Source organism: Schistocerca nitens, chromosome 2 (assembly GCF_023898315.1).
Source record: "Schistocerca nitens isolate TAMUIC-IGC-003100 chromosome 2, iqSchNite1.1, whole genome shotgun sequence".
Lineage (NCBI taxonomy): Eukaryota > Metazoa > Arthropoda > Insecta > Orthoptera > Acrididae > Schistocerca > Schistocerca nitens.
This window is the reverse complement of record NC_064615.1, coordinates 653,485,723-653,508,170: the sequence shown is the minus strand read 5'-3', so window position 1 is coordinate 653,508,170 and position 22,448 is coordinate 653,485,723. Positions and strand designations below refer to the sequence as shown.

The 22,448-nt window shown below is 40.3% G+C and overlaps 1 protein-coding gene across 3 annotated transcripts in view; it reads right to left on the bottom strand.

Moving 5' to 3' along the window:
* LOC126236771 (nucleoprotein TPR-like) overlaps positions 1 to 22,448 on the bottom strand; it is a 315,616-nt gene that overhangs the window by 104,009 nt on the left and 189,159 nt on the right. For all 3 annotated transcript variants that reach the window (XM_049946344.1, XM_049946342.1, XM_049946343.1), the window contains exon 25: positions 22,275 to 22,411. In XM_049946344.1, coding sequence (XP_049802301.1) covers positions 22,275 to 22,411 — 137 coding nt within the window. The remainder of the gene's footprint in view (positions 1 to 22,274; positions 22,412 to 22,448) is intronic.

Genomic DNA, 22,448 nt, shown 5'->3' with positions numbered 1-22,448 from the left:
TTCAGAGAAGGGTAGGTTCAGCATTCTTCTTGCGGCCACAAAAGAGGTCAATCCATTATCCCAGGACAGGCAGCAGACCGTGGGATGTGTCAAGAAGCAGCTCTAGGAATACAGAGTACAGAAGGTCCTTTGGTAGAGTATCGAGACAGATCCCAGCTGGTTTGACGAGCTTTGGGTGATGCGCAAACAGTCTTAACTGTCGGTTGTCTAACAGAGTTGAGTGACAAGGGTATGTAGGCACCTGACAGATTGTGATTGTGTAATTTGCCATACGCTGCTGTCATCTAACCTGCAGCAGTGGGACATCAGCTTCTGCCAGGAAGCTGTCAACAGGGTTTTTACAGAATGCCTCGTTGCATGCAGCATGCCAGTGTGGTGAACGGGGTCCAGCAAGTTCAGTACAGACAGTACTGCCGACCCACAGGTAACACATCCATAATCCAAGCAGGATAAAATCAGGAGTTTGTAAAATCTCAGAACAACTACACAGCCCACGCCCCACGAGGAGCTACTCAGAGAATGGAGAGCATTTAGCTTCTTCATGCAAGTCACCTTGAGCCAGCAGACATGTGCCAGGTAAGTTAGCTTGTTGTCAAATAAAATACCAAAGAAATGAAAAATTTCAATGACTTCAAGAAACTGGTCACCAAGATAAATTTCTGGGTGCTGGCAAATAATCTGGAGTTGGCAAAAATGCACAACTTAATTTTGCAGGAGAAAGTAAACGGCCGTGATACAGGACCCAGTCATGTACGCTCCAGACAGCCCCTGAAAATTGTGCTCAGCTGTGTGCAGCAATGCAGAGGTGTAGTATAGGCAAAGATCATCCACATACAGCAACGAAGAGACTGTGGGGGCTACTGCATTTACAATACCATTGAGAGAGTCGAACCTATCCAGGCCCGAAAAAGTCAGAGAGGTAGGAAATTCTGGATAAAAGTGGGTAAACTACGCTGGAAACACCACATATGCAGTGTAGATAGACTGTGATGTTGCCACGTGGCATCAAATCCCTTCTGTAGGTCAAAGAACACAGTTATCAGATGTTGGCAGTGTGCGAATGCTTTGGATGCTGAAGACTCCAGATGAACCAGATTATCTGTGGTGGACCCAAAAGCCAAGTTTTGAAATTGTCATATATGCCCCCCTGCTTCCAGGCACCAGCAAATATGGCAGCTGACCATTCATTCAAATAGTTCATGCAGCCCATTTGTCAGAGAGATTGATCGGTAGTCAGTTAAAATATGTGGGTCCTTAACTCAAGTTTCAGGACAGGAATAACAACAACTTCCCACCACTGAGAGAAAAATTCTCCTTCCTGTGAAATACAATCAAAAAGCTCAACAACATGTTTCATCCTGTCGGTAAGGTGTTTGACCATTTGGTTGTGGATTTTGTCGGGTCCAGGGGCTGTATTTTGACACATTGCCAAAGCACTGTGAAGATCCTATTCACTAAATGGGACGTTGCTTGATGGAGAGCTGTATGCATGGAAAGACAGAGGGCAGTGCTCAGTAAGTTGTTTACGCGTCTGGAAATGAGGATGGTAATTACTGCAAGCGGACACTTCAGCAAAGTGCTGCACAACACTCGACAAGTACCATGGGACCAGTGCTGATATTACCACTGACAAGGATGTCAGGAATCGCTGCAGGAGGTGGATTGCTGCGGAGTGTAGTTCATACTTGGAAAGATCGGGTGTGGGATTGCATAGATGATACATATTGCTCCCAACACTCCTGCTTCTTTTCCTTTTTTATTAAAAACCGCCCTTTCAGCTGGCATCTCCTGAATGCTATTAAATTATCCACAGAGGGATGGCGCTTGTGCTGCTGAAGTACCCCGAGCGTTCCCTGATAGCTGTGGCTACCGTATTTACTCGAATCTAAGCCGCACACAAATCTAAGCCGCACCTGAAAAATGAGACTTGAAATCAAGGAAAAAAAATTTTCCCGAATCTAAGCCGCACCTGAAATTTGAGTCTCGAAATTCAAGGGGAGAGAAAAGTTTTAGGTCCCACTTCCAAATCGAAACAAAGTTCGTCTAATTGTAATATGAGACACAATTTAGGTCGAATGAATGACGATACAGCTGCAGTAGTTTGGTTCGAGTCATAAGCTTAGCAGTTAAGGTTTACCAGGTAGCCATTGCTATGCGTCAGGCGCTCCGTCCGTATTTATACGGGTACCCTTCCTTTTCACGTGCTTCGTCTGGTTTGATTTGATTGCTTATTTTTCTTTGATCTGATAAGCGCCGTTTTCTTTGTTATAGGTGTTTACGTCACTCTAAGCTGAAAATGCATTACTGTGCTGTCATGCATTGTTTGTCGCATTCTGATTGTGCGTGTTTACGGCCTGTCGCCGCTCGCGGCATGGCCTGCTTTTGTGCACGCTACCGCCGCTTACAAATAAAAAATAGAGAGGAATTGTCTCATTAGCGAAACATTTGTTGTTACTTACACTATTGCTTTCTTTGATAATGATCAACAAGAACCAAATAATAGACTGCGTATGATAGATGATGTTCTGAACGAAATTTTAACGAAAATTTTTCTCCGTTTGAAAATCTTTGCAGGCGGCTTTTTAGTTCATTACATTCTGCACAGAAATTAGAGTCATCTTAGATTTAAAAATCTAGTCAATTGCCGTGCTTCATTTCTGACTGTATCACTATTAGGCATAAGAATAATACGAATATAAACATTACATGATATGTATATTCTTCCGCGTTTGCTGTTGTCTCACTCTAGTTTCGTAGTTTATTAGGCAGACAGGATTTAAATGAGATAGTAGCAAACACGAAACAATACATGGCAAAATGTTTATATTCGTATTATTCTTATGGTGAAGAGAATACTGCATGTGATTCACAATTCATAAAAGTTCCTATTAGCAACCATCTCTTCTCACAGGTAGGAAAAAATTCAGAACGCAGAGTTGGCCATATTGACAAACATCCCAAACAGTCTTGCCAGTCGCATTTTTGTAGTACATTGAAATGCAGCTACATTCGAAAATGAACAATACGGAATTTGTATTTACTTCGTTGGATAATATACCAAAATGCAGTGGTCGAAACTCGGGGTGGAGGAAAAAGGCTCGTCTTCAACTTTTTTTTTTTTTTTAATTTATTTACTGACGCATAGGTTTTGGTGTCAGTACTTATCTTTGTGCCTACAAATCATGCCTTTGTAGTGCTACATATATTCGACGGCAGAAGTTAGTTGTGGCGGCACCCACCAACATTTTTCAGAACTCCCGCTTGCTTTGCACTCGATTCTAAGCCGCAGGCGGTATTTTGGATTACAAAAACCGGAAAAAAAGTGTGGCTTAGATTCGAGTAAATACGGTATGTCTTCAAACCACCATGGCACCGGCGGTCATTAGGGGAGCTGGAGGAGAGCACGATTGTTGCTGCTGCAATGTGACTCATAGTATCAATGGTATCCTGTACCATACTGTCAATATCCATGACAAGACTGGCTGCAAAAGTGGCTGCACAGGAGAAAGCCTGCAGTCAGCTTTCTAAAGCAACCAATGTGAAGCATGTTCCAGACATCTGTGACTGGAGAAAGATAGAATGATAGGAAAATGGTCATTGTCACCAAGATCGCCATGAATCAGGGGTAAGATACTCGAATTGCAAACTGTGAAATCAATAGTTGATTATGTTCCTTGGGCCACAATGAAATATGTTCCAGAGTTGAGTAGGCAGAAATCCAATTCTGAAAGGAGGTGTTCTCGTACTCAGCCTCTGTGAGACATAGTGTCACTGTCCCATAGCGGATTATGGGCATTAAAGTCCCCCAACAAGAGGAAGGGGGGACGTAGCTGTTTCACTAACTCTAACAGCTTGGAGAAGTGCTCCTTACATTACATTACATTACATTACATATGTTCGCACTGACAGGTAGATGCCAACGACCACAGGCTGTAGTGCAGTAGTAAGGGGCACCTGTTCACTTGAAGCATCAGAGCATATGAGATTACAGACCCCACAAGACACTCTCTTGACATTAACAAAATTGGTACAATAGGCTTTGTTGTTTTTCAGAGTAGCGAGGTGTGTGCCGAAACCATGTTTCCTGAAGTGCTATGCTAATTACAGAGTAAGTAACCATTAAATGATGGAGTTTGATCAGATGACAACAGTGGCCATTACAGTCCCATTGAAGAACTGTTGGAGCCAGGTCGGCAAAAATGGTGATTGAGAAAGATGGGTGCGATTACTTCACTACTAGTTCGTTGCCCAACTAATTGTGTGATCTGTCATATGCACAGGCTTGACCTTTGCAGGGATAGGGAGCGGAACATCCAAAGCCTTGGACAGTAGTTTATCTTTCTGCTTATCCTTCTTATCCTAGTGATACTTTGATTTCTGTGAAAATGTCCCCATTTTATCTTCCAGAAGTGAAGAGGACTGTACTTTTCATTGGCCCGCAGCCTGTGGCTGTGGTCCTTGTCTTGAGAGGCAGGGCACCTTGACAGATGTCCTTAACCCTGACGACACCAGAGAATGACTAGGCATCTCTGGCTGCATCAATGGTGTGGGAACCACCGGACTATAGGTGTAGGGGGTGAGAGAGCTGACACTCCCTCCCCCAACCACAGGACAGGCCCTGGAATCACGGATAGGAGATGTCATGAGAGGTCTTGTCATCTTGTGAGGTATGGACTGTGATAACAGACGCAAAATTTGAGGGCATATCAGTCGGAAGAATTCTTTCAAACTTTTTCTTTGCATCTTGACAAGACAGACAGTCAAGTGTTTTATAGTTTTGAATTTCCTTCCCCCTCTTGAACACTGAGCACTGCAGTGAATGAGGAGGGTGCAGTTTCGGACAGTTAACAAACTCAGGGGGTTTGTCAGAAGGGCTGCCCTCATGGGATGCCTGACCACATTGTCTACAGATAGCCTCATTAGAACAGTGGGAGGACAAGTGTTTGAACCTTTGGCACCTAAAACAGCTCATAAACCGCAGTCCTAACCTTGTCAGGCAAAATGTTGCCTTCGAAGGCTAGGATAAATGCTCCAATGTCCACTCTCTTATGTTTTGATCCCCTCTGGATGCTGCAAACAGAATGGAATCCATGCCGTGCCAGACTAGTTCGCAGTTCTTGATCAGTTAGTAGCGTTAGGTCCCAATGGTAGATAACACTTTTAACTCTATTGATCTTGTAACGAGGAGAAATTGTGACTAGCATATCTCCTATCTTAACAGCCTGAAGTGTACGTGAATGGTTGGCGTGCAATGTTTTGATCAGCAAAGATCCATTTCTCAGCTTCCCCCTTTTGCAGTAACCTACCCAAACCAATCTTCAATATTTTCAATGAAAAACAATGGCTTCATTTTAGCGAAATACTCGCTGTCAGTTCAGGAACAAATCAAGAACTTGGTGAACTGTCCACTTCTATTTCTCCTTACCTGACTCTCGTCTTGAGGCACAGTCTAACACAGAAATGCCTAGGATTGTAAACCTCTGCATTAAAATCACTCTTCTTGACTGTTGAGACAGCCACCATTAAGTCTGATCCGTTGGTTGCGGATCATCTGCCCCCATGCCACTCACTCCAATTATTGGAGGCTCTTCCTGTGGGTGCCGCCCAACCAAGGCAAAGACCACCTGGCACCAGTAGATGTTGCCTGGAATCCTTGATACCCCGAAGTGGATAGGTACCTACTACTTGGCTGACACAGGGAGGTTGCAGCTCAGGCGACGGCAGTGCAATCCTTGCATGGTCAGGGGGCTACCACCGAGAGGGTACATGACAACCCCACCCACCACAACAGCCTGGCCACTGGGCTGTATTTCAGGTGCAATGGTACATCCACTTTACAGGTGTAAGTGTGAAAGATAACAGTGTACAGGAGACAATTAATGCACCACAGTAAGGCGTCCTTCTCCAAACAGCCTTCACTTCCGTAAAATTTGGGGTTCAAACCTAAAATGGGGACCAGAATTTAAAAAGCCAAAAAAGGTGAGTGGTAGGAGAAAAAAGTCCAGAAAATAGTACAAATACCAAGGTAAATATGTGACCAAATATGAGGACTCCTATTAGTTGTCCCTTACAACAGGCAAGGATTGGTTGTGGGTATATTCTAACCCTCAACATTGCAGGGGAGAGGGGAGTACGGGGAAGCTGTCATCTGTACTCAGGTGATTCATGTGAAAAGGATTCCAAAGTGATTATGGTCACATGTCACGAATTACGAGACTTTAAACGTGTAATGTTTGCTGAAGCTAGATGCATAGGACATTCCATTTTGGAAACCATTAGGGAATTCAATATTCTGATATTCACAGTGGGGTCATTCCATGCCACATCATCCAGCCAAAAGTAGATATAAAACTCATGGTTTTTTGGATTTGTTCCAAAGTTCATGTGTGAAATGTATGCATAAAGATAAGAAAATATCCAAAGTTTCATCCAATTCTATCAAGTAGTTTCTGAGTTATCACTGTTCAAAATTTTAGGCTAATTGTATATCTGAGGGTGATTAAGACATAACTAAAGCATGCATGCTTTTACAGAATTTGAAGCAAAATCATTAGTTTTGAAGCTAGGGCCCTGAAATTTTCACTGTTTTGTTCTAAATTAAACACTGAAACTGATATATTTACAAAATTACGATTTATAATGTTCAATCATATTGAAAAACTGTACTGAAACTCAAAATAGTGTTAATTTCAAAATTGTAATGTAGGCGTAGAAAACTATAAATAGGTAAACTCTCTCTACAAACAACCCAATACAACTACAGTATAACTTCGTTAGCGCGAACTCGCATAAGACGAACTCGCGGTTAACGTGAAAAAAATATTGGTCCCACCAGGAATACATTAGTTCTTATGGTACGTTTCATCAGCTAACACGAGTTTTGGTTAAGGCGAATTACGAACTCTGTTTCAGTTCCTAGCGTAATTAAATTTCACTGTAACGCAAACTTCCGACCTCAAAGTATTCTAAAGCGTAATTTTTTTTCCGAAATGAATGTAGGAAATGTAGCTACAAAGCTCTTTATACTTATTGTTGACTCGTTTTTAACGTATTGTAGGTCGGTAGCCACGATTATCACCACAACAATCAGTGTATGCTGTACATTGTAAGACATTCAATAATGTGTACAGCAGCATTTAGGAACGTACTCAGTGCCAGATTTGACAGGTGTTCTGTTAGTGGTAGCTGTATCAAGTTGGAATACTAAATAAAAACTACAGTTACAACCAGTACCGTAGCATGCGAAAATGGCAAAAAGGAAACAGACAGCTCTAAATGTACAGTTAAAGCTTAAGATTCTAGATGAAGCAATTGCAGAGCAGTTTGGAATACCTGAATCTACTTTATCTACTATTATTAAGAATCGAGAAAAAATTATTAATGCTGTGGCATCAGGTTCTGGAAACAAATCTAAACGACTTCGTACCGCCAAGTATGAAGACATCGAGAAGTTACTGCTAGAATGGTTCAATCATATGCGTGCATCTTACATACCTTTAACTGGCCCTGTGATTCAGTCAAAAGCAAATGATATTGCTAAAGATATGAGCATCGAAGACTTCTGTTGTTCTGCTGGTTGGTTGTATCGGTTCCAAAAGAGACGTTCAATTTCATCTGTACAAATTTGTGGTGAAGTAAATAAAGTTGATGAAGAAAGTGTGAACAGCTCGTCTCATGAATTCAACCGAGTGAGGGAAAAGTATGCCTCGTGTGATGTGTTTAACATGGATGAAACTGGATTTTTCTACAATCTTTTTCCAAATCACACCCTGGGGATAAAAGATGATAAGTGTCACGGTGGAGCACGAAGCAAACAATGTGTGACTGTTGTACTGTGCTGTAATGCTGAAGGCAGTGAGAAGTTTCGTCCCTGAGATATTGGTAAATCCGAGAAACCACGTTGTTTTAAAAACGTAAATATGGACACAAGAAAGCTTGGATCGCTGGTACATCATTTTGCAAGTGGATTCTTCGTTTCAACAGTCGAATGGTTGCTCAAAATAGACATGTTCTTCTTACATTGGACAGATGTACTGCTCATAACGTTCATGATCTGAACCTGTCCACATAAAGGTTCAGCTTTTCACCCAACGCCACAAGCCGCCTCCAGCCTTTGGACCAAGGCATAATCTGTCTCATAAAGAGAGCTTATCATAAGCGACTTGTAAGAGCGGCAATTCGTGCAGCTGTAAACAGTAGTGCAACCCCAAATTGGAATCTGCTTGACGCAATAAAAGCCATCACAGCAGCCTGAAACTCTGTATTGCCACATCATATAGGGAAGTGCTTTAACAGAGCTTGGAGACATAGCAACACTGAAGATGTCCACGAGTTAGACGATGCACTTCACCTGATGAATGGACAGTTCTGCAGGATGTCGCGAACCCTGGGATTAGTTTAGAAGAATTCATTAGTGTAGAGGACGATGTTGCCGTATGTGCTTCTGTGGAATCGGATGTGCCAAAAGCTGTGAATGAGGGCCATCAGAAGAAAGTGAAGAGGAAGAGACTACAGATACCAATTTCAGCTACCCGTCAGGAGATGTTTACAGCCTTGGACTGTTCAGAATGGTTCACTTCAACATCTGACGTCACTGCTGGGTTTATGTACGCTATCATTACAACTGGCTGTGAAATTACAAAACATTATTGTTCCCATGAACATCAGCAAACCATGACGGAATTTTTTCCAAGAAAGTAACGAACATAATTTGTGAGTACTTGTAATTTTACAATCACTTTATAGTGTTGTAAGCCTACAATAATGTGATTGACAGTGTAGCGTATTACACATTAGTGTACTGCTGTACATGTATACTTATTAAAATCTCTGTTTTTCACTTAACATGAATTTTTTTAAGACAAACTCCTGATTTTTCGGTCCCTTAGGATTCATGTTAACGAAGTTTTACTGTATATATTTTTGAAAACAGTATAAAATTATCTTTCAAATGGTGCAAAAAATTGGTGGAGTTTTGAGTTGTAACAATTTTATCTTATATTCATGTCAAAACAAGTTTTATCTATTCAAAACGTATAGAACGGCTATTTCAAGATTCAAAATGGTTATAGTAATGGTTATGTAGAAGTAAAAGGTTTTAAAATTATAATTTGGAGGATCAGGTACTTAAAACAGTAATTTATTAGTAAATTTTTTGGTATTTTTTTTTAAAATTGGGACAGAAATTTTACTGTAGTTGTAATTTTATTTATTTATTTCTTTTGTCTCATTTAGCTGAAGTTAAAGTCGAGAAACATACATTTTTGGAATCATGACAAGGGTGTTGAAGTTCAGATAAGGCAGTACTACTATGCAAATATGCACATACAAAATTCACCTGTCAGCAGTCTGCCTGCTGTCTTCCATCAAGACATGAAACCCTCCCTCCCCCACAGCCTACCTGTACTCCAAGCCTATCAGTGAGCATTTGGCTCTGTTAAAGTTAACTGCCTAGTGTTTTGTGCTTAGTGACATTTTAAATAATGGTTGTATAAATACAGTTATAATTTTATTTTTAAAACTTTTTTGTTTGTTTGTGTGTGTTATCATGGAGATACAAGCAAGTTCAAGATGAAAATAATTTTAAGTGTTCAGTAGGTTCATTACAAAATTTTTCGTGTGAAAATACTTCACTGACAAAAACCAAATACATTTATTTAATTTTGGAAAAGTTGTCTAAAGAAGAAGTAGAAATTTTAGTTTGGCATACTAATAAGCAGTACAGTGAAACAAGTGATATTTGTTCCCACCATTTGTGTCATTTTTTAAAGTATTTTGAAAAGAACCAAAAATCCTGTTTGATCCATTTAAGAAACATTCTGTACCTTTAACAAAGAAGAAAGATTTGAGGATAATTACTCCGGAAAAAGCAAAATATGTTAAGGAAAATAAGAACTTTATTTTAGTGCCAGGAAAGCTGTTGTGCAGTACATGTAGAAAACTGTTGAACGCGGCAACACCTACTCTAGATCATGAAGATATTGCTCTACTTGAAAGTGATGAAAAAAATGAGAGTGAATTAACCAATGCAAAAATAGTAGAAAGAGAAAAATTGAATGAAACTCTTTTAGAGTTGGCTGTGACACCACTTCAGTCATTATCTACCCAATCGAAGAAAAAAATATGCTAGAAAGAAGTTTGAAAAGGCAAAAGACCAGGTTAAAAAAGCTGGCATTTGTTTTAAAAGTACAAGAATCCAACAATTCAAGTGAATCTGACAGTATAAGTCAAGGTAATGAATCGAAGACAAAATCTGAGGATCTTGATCATTTAGTGAGTGCTATAAAGGAAAAACTCAGGACAAACTTAACCAAACGAGAATACAGATATTAAGAATCACCCCAAAGTCTTGGCTTCGCAGAAAAGCAGCAGAAAAATATAATGTATTAGAATATTTAGTGCGAAAAGCCAGAACACTTGCGAACGAGGAAGGTATTTTGACTTTGACAGAACCCAAACATGACAGAACCCTTCCCTAAGAAACGATAGACACTGTCCAACTGTTTTATGAAGATGATGAATTTTCTTACATGTTGCCAGATACTAGAGACAAAGTTAATATAAAAAAATACTTACACACAGAAAAGAATTCTTTTATGCAACTTAGAGGAACTATTTATTGTGTTTAAAGAAAAACACCCAAATACTGAAATTGGATTTTCCAAATTTTGCTCCTTGAGACCGAAATGGTGTGTGCTTGCTGGTTCACAGTGTGTGTGTGTGTGTGTGTGTGTGTGTGTGTGTGTGCGCGCTTGTACCACCAAAATGTTGACCTTTTAGCAAACGCTCTGAACCAGCATGATAAAGAATCAATACACACTATGATAGACAAAACAAAGACTGAATGTTAAGACGTTGTGATGTGTGCCCGAAAACATGTGAATTACTGCATCTACATCTAATAGAAATACTAGAAAACTATGATGAAGATGAAGACATTAAATTTTCGCAGTGGGTTTCAAGTGATGGCAGAATGACTTTACAAACAATGCTACTACCTTGCAAGGAGTTTACTTATTTTACTACAAAAAAAAAAAAGTCTCTCTGATATCTCACTCTCACATCACAAAAACTCAAAACTCTTGCTTGAAACAGAGAAAAGAAAATTTGGCACTTAATGACGTTTTAGTTCTTATGGATTTTGCATTTCTGCAAAATGAAGTGCAAATAGCTCTGAGCACTATGGGACTTAACATCTGAGGTCATCAGTCCCCTAGAACTCAGAACTACTTAAACCTAACTAACCAAGAACACCACACACATCCAGGCCCGAGGCAGGATTCGAACCTGCGACCGTAGCAGTTGCGTGGTTCCAGATTGAAGCGCCTAGAACCGCTCGGCCAAAGCGGCTGGCAAAATGAAGTGCAATCCTACGACTGGGGCCACTTGAGCTGCTCAGTTCATCCAATAATGATTTTTTTCTAAAATGAAGATTCCACCACAAAAGAATCATTGAGTTTAATTTCAGATGATCTAAAGCATGATGTACCATTTGTTTATTCAGTACAAGAAAAAACCATAGATTTTATAAAAAAAAATTTCCTGACGTTGACCGAATTGAGTATTTTACAAATGGTTGCAGTGCTCAGTACAAAAACTTCAAAAGCATGATAAATTTATGTTTTCACAAGGATTTTAAATTAAATGCAAGCTGGTCATTACTTCTTCGAGTCATGGTAAAACAACATGTGATGGGATTGGGGCCACAGTCAAGAGAACTGTTACCAAAAAAACTTGCAGAGCAGTAGCTAAAGTGAGCAGATAATAAATACTGAACAAATGGACGTCGATAGACACACAAACAAACACAAACACACACAAAATTCAAGCTTTCGCAACAAACTGTTGCCTCATCAGGAAAGAGGAGAGGGAAAGACGAAAGGATGTGGGTTTTAAGGGAGAGGGTAAGGAGTCATTCCAATCCCGGGAGCGGAAAGACTTACCTTAGGGGGAAAAAAGGACGGGTATACACTCGCGCACGCGCGCGCGCACACACACACACACACACACACACACACACACACACACACACACACACACATCCATCCACACATATACAGACACAAGCAGACATATTTAAAGACAAAGAGTTTGGGCAGAGATGTCAGTCAAGGCGGAAGTGCAGAGGCAAAGATGTTGTTGAATGACAGGTGAGGTATGAGTGGCGGCAACTTGAAATTAGCGGAGATTGAGGCCTGGTGGATAATGGGAAGAGGGGATATATTGAAGAGCAAGTTCCCATCTCCGGAGTTCAGATAGGTTGGTGTTAGTGGGAAGTATCCAGATATCCCGGACGGTGTAACACTGTGCCAAGATGTGCTGGCCGTGCACCAAGGCATGTTTAGCCACAGGGTGATCCTCATTACCAACAAACACTGTCTGCCTGTGTCCATTCATGCGAATGGACAGTTTGTTGCTGGTCATTCCCACATAGAATGTGTCACAGTGTAGGCAGGTCAGTTGGTAAATCACGTGGGTGCTTTCACACGTGGCTCTGCCTTTGATCGTGTACACCTTCCGGGTTACAGGACTGGAGTAGGTGGTGGTGGGAGGGTGCATGGGACAGGTTTTACACCGGGGGCGGTTACAAGGGTAGGAGCCAGAGGGTAGGGAAGGTGGTTTGGGGATTTCATTGGGATGAACTAAGAGGTTACGAAGGTTAGGTGGACGGCGGAAAGACACTCTTGGTGGAGTGGGGAGGATTTCATGAAGGATGGATCTCATTTCAGGGCAGGATTTGAGGAAGTCGTATCCCTGCTGGAGAGCCACATTCATGGGTAGCTTAGAGGAAGCCTTCTTGGTTACCCAAGCCTGCCAACCCAAAGTTTGGTACAGATTTATTGATGAGATCTTCATGATCTGGACTCACAGTGAAGAAGAACTCCAGAATTTCCTCTCCAACCTCAACTCCTTTGGTTCCATCAGATTCACCTGGTCCTACTCCAAATCCCATGCCATTTTCCTTGATGTTGACCTCCACCTGTCCAATGGCCAGCTTCACACGTCCGTCCACATCAAACCCACCAACAAGCAACAGTACCTCCATTATGACAGCTGCCACCCATTCCACATCAAACGGTCCCTTCCCTACAGCCTAGGTCTTCGTGGCAAACGAATCTGCTCCAGTCCGGAATCCCTGAACCATTACACCAACAACCTGACAACAGCTTTCGCATCCCGCAACTACCCTCCCGACCTGGTACAGAAGCAAATAACCAGAGCCACTTCCTCATCCTCTCAAAGCCAGAACCCCCCACAGAAGAAACACAAAAGTGCCCACTTGTGACAGGATACTTTCCGGGACTGGATCAGACTCTGAATGTGGCTCTCCAGCAGGGATACAACTTCCTCAAATCCTGCCCTGAAATGAGATCCATCCTTCATGAAATCCTCCCCACTCCACCAAGAGTGCCTTTCCGCCGTCCATCTAACCTCCGTAACCTCTTAGTTCATCCCTATGAAATCCCCAAACCACCTTCCCTACCCTCTGGCTCCTACCCTTGTAACCGCCCCCGGTGTAAAACCTGTCCCATGCACCCTCCCACCACCACCTACTCCAGTCCTGTAACCCGGAAGGTGTACACGATCAAAGGCAGAGCCACGTGTGAAAGCACCCACGTGATTTACCAACTGACCTGCCTACACTGTGACGCATTCTATGTGGGAATGACCAGCAACAAACTGTCCATTCGCATGAATGGACACAGGCAGACAGTGTTTGTTGGTAATGAGGATCACCCTGTGGCTAAACATGCCTTGGTGCACGGCCAGCACATCTTGGCACAGTGTTACACCGTCCGGGATATCTGGATACTTCCCACTAACACCAACCTATCTGAACTCCGGAGATGGGAACTTGCTCTTCAATATATCCTCTCTTCCCATTATCCACCAGGCCTCAATCTCCGCTAATTTCAAGTTGCCGCCACTCATACCTCACCTGTCATTCAACAACATCTTTGCCTCTGCACTTCCGCCTCGACTGACATCTCTGCCCAAACTCTTTGTCTTTAAATATGTCTGCTTGTGTCTGTATATGTGTGGATGGATATATGTGTGTAATTGTGCGCGAGTGTATACCCGTCCTTTTTTCCCCCTAAGGTAAGTCTTTCCGCTCCCGGGATTGGAATGACTCCTTACCCTCTCCCTTAAAACCCACATCCTTTCGTCTTTCCCTCTCCTTCCCTCTTTCCTGATGAGGCAACAGTTTGTTGCGAAAGCTTGAATTTTGTGTGTATGTTTGTGTGTCTGTCGACCTGCCAGCACTTTCATTTGGTAAGTCACATCATCTTTGTTATATATATATATATATATATATTTGGTAAGTCACATCATCTTTGTGTGTATATATATATATATATATATATATATATATATATATATATATATATATATATATATATATATATAAAGATGATGTGACTTACCAAATGAAAGTGCTGGCAGGTCGACAGACACACAAACGAACACAAACATACACACAAAATTCAAGCTTTCGCAACAAACTGTTGCCTCATCAGGAAAGAGGGAAGGAGAGGGAAAGACGAAAGGATGTGGGTTTTAAGGGAGAGGGTAAGGAGTCATTCCAATCCCGGGAGCGGAAAGACTTACCTTAGGGGGAAAAAAGGACAGGTATACACTCGCGCACGCACACACATATCCATCCACACATATACAGACACAAGCAGACATATTTAAAGACAAAGAGTTTGGGCAGAGATGTCAGTCGAGGCGGAAGTGAAGAGGCAAAGATGATGTTGAATGACAGGTGAGGTATGAGTGGCGGCAACTTGAAATTAGCGGAGATTGAAGCCTGGTGGGTAACGGGAAGAGAGGATATATTGAAGAGCAAGTTCCCATCTCCGGAGTTCGGATAGGTTGGTGTTGGTGGGAAGTATCCAGATAACCCGGACGGTGTAACACTGTGCCAAGATGTGCTGGCCGTGCACCAAGGCATGTTTAGCCAAAGGGTGATCCTCATTACCAACAAACACTGTCTGCCTGTGTCCATTCATGCGAATGGACAGTTTGTTGCTGGTCATTCCCACATAGAATGCATCACAGTGTAGGCAGGTCAGTTGGTAGATCACGTGGGTGCTTTCACACGTGGCTCTGCCTTTGATCGTGTACACCCTCCGGGTTACAGGACTGGAGTAGGTGGTGGTGGGAGGGTGCATGGGACAGGTTTTACACCGGGGGCGGTTTTATATATATATATATATATATATATATATATATATATATATATATATATATATATATATATAACGAAAGCGCTGGCAGGTCGATAGACACACAAACAAACACAAACACACACACACAAAATTCAAGCTTTCGCAACAAACTGTTGCCTCATCAGGAAAGAGGGGAAGGAGAGGGAAAGATGAAAGGATGTGGGTTTTAAGGGAGAGGGTAAGGAGTCATTCCAATCCCGGGAGCGGAAAGACTTACCTTAGGGGGAAAAAAGGACGGGTATACACTCGCACACACACACATATCCATCCACACATATACAGACACAAGCAGACATATTTAAAGACATTCTTTTGTGTGCGTGTGTGTGTGTGTGTGTGTGTTTGTGTTCGTTTTTGTGTCTGTCGACCTGCCAGCACTTTCATTTGGTAAGTCACATCATCTTTGTTTTTAGATATATTTTTCCTACGTGGAATGTTTCCCTCTATTATACTAAAAGAACAGTTCTTAAAACTAGTTTTCAAGTGGGTCAAACAATACTGGATATAAGAAGTTTCCATTATTTTAAGCCAGCTTCTTGCGAAGAAATTAAAGCCAAATGAGTGAGTTCAGACTCAGAAATTTTGTTGAAACAAAATATTTTATGACTATCCCAACTATGAAAGCTAACCTACATTCTTTCATTGCATGTGTTTATGAGCAAAAATGGTGGATAGGAATGGTTCTGGGTTTCAATGAAGAAGAAGAGGACTATGACATACTTTTTATGCAGCCTCAAGGACCAGCAGAAACTTTCTTTTGGCCTCAAAAAGAAGACAGATGTCCTGTTCCACCAGCCTATCTTTTATGTGTAATAGCTCCTCCAGAGGTAGCATCTCAGTTCGGCAGATCTTGTAAGATTGATGCTAATTGCCGAAAGGAAATCATCAAAACAGGGAACATTTCAATATTTATTGTAAAAAAAAAAGATAGTAACCTTAATGGACATTTAAATGTAATTATTGTACATACTGCTTCTTATAAACTTCGTATAATACTTCAACTCAATAATTATTGGACTTAAATGTCATCAAAAACTCTCTGTGCAAAGGATTCGTTTGAAAAGGATAATCGCCAACTCATATATTCAAATGTAAGTACACCTATTTTTGTAAAATTCGCAATGTATGTATCTTTTATTTTAAAATAATCGATACATAAAAATTGAGTTCATCTGGTATTTTCAGAGTTGTATTGACTTCAAATATTTAATCATCATATCAAACATGTATGTTACAAAGTAAATTACAAAATTTGACTTCAATTTGTAATAAAATTGTTACAACTCAGAACTCCACCAATTTTTTGTACCATTTGAAAGGTAATTTTATGCTGCTTTCAAAAATATATGGTTGTATTGGGTTATTTCGAGAGACATTTTAACTATTCATAATTTTCTAAACCTACGTCACAATTTCGAAACTAACAATATTTTGAGTATCAGTACAGTTTTTCCAATGTGAACACTATAAATCAGAATTTTGTAGATCTGTCAGTTTCAGTGTTCAATTTAAAATATAATGGTGAAAATTTCAAGGCTCTGGCTTCAAAACTAACGATTTTGCTTCAAATTTTGTAAAAGCTTGCATGCTTTAGTTACTTCTTAATCACCCTCAGAAATATAATCAGCCTAAAACTTTAAACAATGACTCAGAAACTACTTGTTAGAATTGGATGAAACTTGGAATATTTTCTTGTCTTTATACACACAATTCAAATATAAAGTTTCATAAACATCTGTGACAGATGGGTGTAGGGCCCTGGATGATTTAGTATGCAATGACCCAGTGTCAAGAGTGTGCTCAGAATACCAAATTTCAGGTATTACTTCTCACCACGGACAACAGCCTTCACTTTATGACCAAGAGAGCAATATTTGTAGAGCTGTCTGCGCAACAGCCAAGCAACACTGCATGAAAGAATCACATATCAATGTGGGACATACAATGAACATATATGTTAGGATAGTATGGTGAAATCTGACGTTATGGACTATGGCATAAGATGAACAACATGAGTGCCTTTGCTAACATTACACCACCACCTGCAGTGCGTGTCCTGCGCTCAAGATCATATTGTTTGGATCCTTGACAACTGGCAAACCATGGCCTGGTCAGATGAGTCTCAATTTCAGTTGATAAGAGCTGACGGTAGGGTTTGAGTGTAGTGCAAACCCCACAAAGCCATGGACCCAAGTTGTTGACAAGGCACTGTGCAAGCTAAGGGTGGCTCCAAAATTGTGTCAGCTGTGTTTACATGAAATGGACTGGGTCCTCTGGTTCAACTGTACTGGGTGTCACTGGAATGGTGGTATTAAGCTACTTTGAGGCTATCTGCAGCCTTCATGGGCTTTATGATCCATAAATATGATAAAATTTTTATGGATGACAATGCACCATGTCACCGGCCTACAATTGTTCGTGATTGTTTTGAAGAACGTTCTGGACAATTTGGGTGAATGATCTGGCCATCCGGATCGCTCAACAGAATCCCACTGAATATTTATGGGACATAACTGGTAAGTCAGTTTGTGCACATAATCCTGCACCAACGACACTTCCACAATAATGGTCGGATACAGAGGCAGCATGGCTCAATATTTCTGCAGGGAACTTCCAATGACTTTCTGAGCCCATACCACATCGAGTTGCTACACTGTGCCAGGCAAAAGGAGGTCTGACATGATACTAGGAAGCATTCCACAACGTTTATCACCTCAGTGCTAACGTTAGCATGCTAAGGAATTGAGGAGTGTTCTTTCAAAACTTAATAATTGTTCAAAATTTAGATTTTTGTGGTTACATATCAAGCTTGTTGCCATGCATGACCTGCTGAAAGAGTTTTGTCAAAAACCGATATTGGCTGTTGTGACAGGATGTTCAAATCGGTGTGATTTGGCAAAACTCAGTGTTTGCCGTTAGGAAGTTAAGGCAAACGTCGATGAACGCAAACCATGCTTTTCTTCTGATGGACCTGAAGGAAGAACAAAAATGTAGGACATCACTTTCAGTGATACTGTGAGGGTGTTTCTGAAAGGGGGGGGGGGGGGGGGGACAAAAAAGAATGAGAAGAAAAGAAAAACGACCTGTAGGAAAGCACTTGCCACCAGAACCAACAACAGGAATAAATTAGCCATTTTCAGAAAAACATTAACTTCTGATTATTACTCAGTTCGAGATAGCTTTGCCAGGCAGAAGGAACATCAAGAAAGAAGCAAAAAAGAAAAAAATACTGTTTCAATAAAGAGCAGCATACGGAAAAGGGATAGCCAGACAGTACCTGTGTGTCACAACATTTCAAGCAACATCATGGTTGTTCAAAGAAAGACACTCGAAAGGAACAAAGCCTGGAGAAAAAGAATCAGTTAATAACAAACAACAGCTTGCACAAACTTTGTGCAAAAAAAGGAAATTAAAAATACAGTTAGAGTATATTTTGATATACAACAGAATCAGCAATACCAAAGCTTTCCATAAGTGAATTATTCTACTCTGGACAGGTTTGGCTACATAATTTGTGCATTATGACTCATTCCCGAGCACAAACAAAGTAAAAGATTGGTTTTTATTCTTTGCTTGGAACAGGACAGAGAGGATGCAATGAAGTAGCCTCTGCTCTATTTGATTTTCTCAGAAACCTTGAAGTGTACCAGCCAGAACATGGTTCAAATTAAAGTTGTTTAAATGACTTCGGTACCAGACCAAATAAAAATACAGTAATGATGTGCACACTAACAGCCTTCATGGAAGAATGCAGGTAATTTAATAAGATCGCACGTTATTTTCAGACTCGGGATTACAGGTATAATCCTAACAGAGTGTTTGGTAATGGATAAAGACTACTGGATATTCTTTCACTGCCTGAATAGTATCAAGTGCTGGAACAACATGGCATCGTCAAGATACTAAATAAGATCGGGAAGCAAAGGTTGTCAAGTCCTACATCTAAGATGCTTTTCAAAATAACTGTTCAGCGAGTGATGGCTTAAGCAAAGTCTAGGAAGGAGGTATTGTTGTCAGTATCGGAAACTCACAATAGAAGTCCTTAGAGGTTGAAGTACAGAAATCCAGAAACTGCAACTAGTAAGTGAGGAAAGCTGCTACCTTCGAAAACAACAAGTTCAGCAAGGAAAATAAAAACGTCTTGAAACTCGTGGGACATTTTAATGCACCAGAAGCAGATGAAGAGTTTTATAAGGACATTGTTTAAAGTGATTAATGGATTTCCATTTTATACTGTTGTGGTGAGCATTCTGCTTATCAAACATTTATGGACAAGTATTCTAGTAAAGTGTCATATTGTTCTTCTTTGGAAAATAAGCAGTGAAGTAGCTTTCTCTCCAATTAATGTTACGGATACAAAAAAATGAGTTTCTTGATAAATTTGCTCTTTTACATTTATCGAGGTGCCTCTCTCTCTTCCCCCCCCCCTTATTTTCTTTTTTTTTTTTTTTTTTGGGGGGGGGGCAGCTCAATTGTGTGTGAAAGCATTTGATCTGAAAGTGCCACAAACCACAAAGGCTACTGTATGCTGCGTTTAATTTATTCTTTTAACAAAAATGTCAAAACATGTGGCGGGTAAGTACCAAACAGTGAACTCTATGTACCTTATTATGTGAAGGAGAGAAGACATCTGGCAATTTATCTGGATTCATGTGAAGAAAACTGACATGTCAACTCACCCAATCAAAAGTTTTGCAAAGATTTGGTACAACTTTTTACTAACAAATTCAGAAGCCTTGCCAACACCCAACACTTTAGGGGGGTGAAAAGTGTGGTAGCTAATAAATAATAGTTTCATTCTGACTTGGTTTGACAGTGAAATGGTATTCATACTAAGAAAATCCTGTGCAAATCTCTCTGTAACTACACCAACCTACATCCACGTGAACCTACTTACTACATTCAAGCCTTGGTCTTCTTCATTTTTTTTCTATAGCATCACATATTCTCTTCCTGTCTGAATGCTTGTCATCCACATTTCACTTCCATACAAAGCTACACTCCACAAAAGTATATTCAGAAATGACTTTTTAACACATATTTGTATTAGATGTTTAATTCCTCCTTTTCAAAAATGTTTCTCTTGCTATAGTAGTTGTTTGATGCAGCTATCCACACTAGTCTACCTTGTGCAAGCCCCTCTTGCCTTTTATACCCCCTCTACATTGGACATCACAACTTCTTTTTCTGCCCAAACAGCAAAAGTCTTATATTACTTTTAGTGTCATTTCCCACTATAATCGCCTCAGCATCACCCCCATTCAATTCGACCTCATTCCATTATCCTTGTCTGACTTTTGTTGACGTTTACAATCTCTTCCGTTCCAAGGCACTATCCATTCCTTTCTACTGCTCTTTTAAGTCATTTGCTGTATCTGACAATTAGAACTTCACCTTGCTTTCTGAAGTTCTCCTTGGTTTCCCTCACAACTTGTTCAACGTACTAATTAAATAACATCGTGCATAGGCTACTACCTTGTCTCACACCTGTCGCAACTATGGCTCCCCTTTCACGACCTTCAATTCATAACTGCAGTCTGGTTTCTACATAAGCTGTAAATAACTTTTCACTCTCTGTATTTTATTCCTGCTACCTTCAAAATTTGAATAAGTGTAGTCCATTCAACATTGTCAAATGCTCTAAATCTACAAAATGTTCTGAACACTGGCTTTCCTTTTTCCCGGCTATCTTCTACGATAAGTCATAGGTTCAGCACTGCCTCTAATATTCCAACATTTCTTCACAATCCATACTGATCTTCCACCCAGATCACCTTATATCAGTTTTTTTCCCATTCTTCTGCAAATAATTTGTGCCGATATTTTCTAACCATGACTTATTAAACTGTAGTATTTGCACCTGTCAGTATCTGCATTGTTTGACATTGGAATTATTATTTCTGCTTGGATTCTGAGAATATTTCATCTGTCTCATACAACTTGCACACCAGATGGAAGAATTTTGCCATAACTGCCTCTCCCAAGTATCTAAATAATTCTGAGGGACTTTCAATTACTTGAGTGGCCTTGTTTCGACTTACATGTCATTCAATGCTCCATTAAATCCTGCTCACAGTACCATATATCATATTTCATCTTCGATTCGCTTTCTATAATACTGTCCTCAAGTTTGTTTCCCTTATATAGACCCTCTACAAATTACACCAGAGAAAACTTCAAGGGGATGTAGAAGATGGTTTCAGGAACAAAATGATACGAACTCACATCCGGAAACATCATCCAATGATGCTACAGAGCGTTGAAGTTATAGATGCCAAATCCTGCACATTTATGTATATGCAGTGTGATTCCAGGATGATGATGATGATGATACTAACATTCAGGGACAACGGAGAAGGATAAATGCATCAATTTGAGGTCCAGAAATGAACTAGTCAGCAGTTAAAAGTGAAAATTGTTCTGATACCTCTGACAATGGGATACAGGCAGCAGTACTGTTGTTGCTAAGAGTATAGGACAACCATCTTTCAAAGGAAGTAGTATGGAGAAAAACACTAAAAAAAAGTCTGGTAAACATGGGCTCTAAAACACTTATCTTAAGAGCTATGAGCACTTATTCACCTTTGCTCTGTGAAATCCTTATTTTGTTCCTCAAGACACCTTCTACATCCCCTTGAAGTTTGTAAGTGTAATTTTGAAACACCATGTATATTCCTTCCACTTTCCACTGAATATGCAACTCATTAATATATACTGGCAACGAAAAGATGCAGTTCAAAACTCTAAGGCTTGTATTTATTAAAGACTGTTTTTTAAAGCAAAAGACTGCGTAATTTAAAATTAATATATTAATTAACTTCCATCTCCCCCCCCCCAAAAAAAAAAAAAATTTTTAATTTAAAAAAAAAATTAATCCCTTTCCACTCTTTGCAGTGTGTGTTTTCTGAACTGTAACTTTCTTTTATAATGGAAGTGAAACACTTACAGTAAAGCAGCTACAAACGTAATTCAAATTCATCTTAACAACAGTCAATATAGAACAACAATTCACTAGAAAATTTCTTATTTTGGAGTACTTACGTTGTCTGGTTATTATAAGAACTGGAAAATGCTGTAGGTAAAACTGCAGCTGTACGTGGCTGTGAAATGGGGCGAATGCTGGCAAATGGTGTTTCACTTCTACCGGTCCATGGTGTGACTGCTGCAGATTGCTGGGGCTGCAAGCAGCAAAGCAACAGATAAAACAATAAAAAG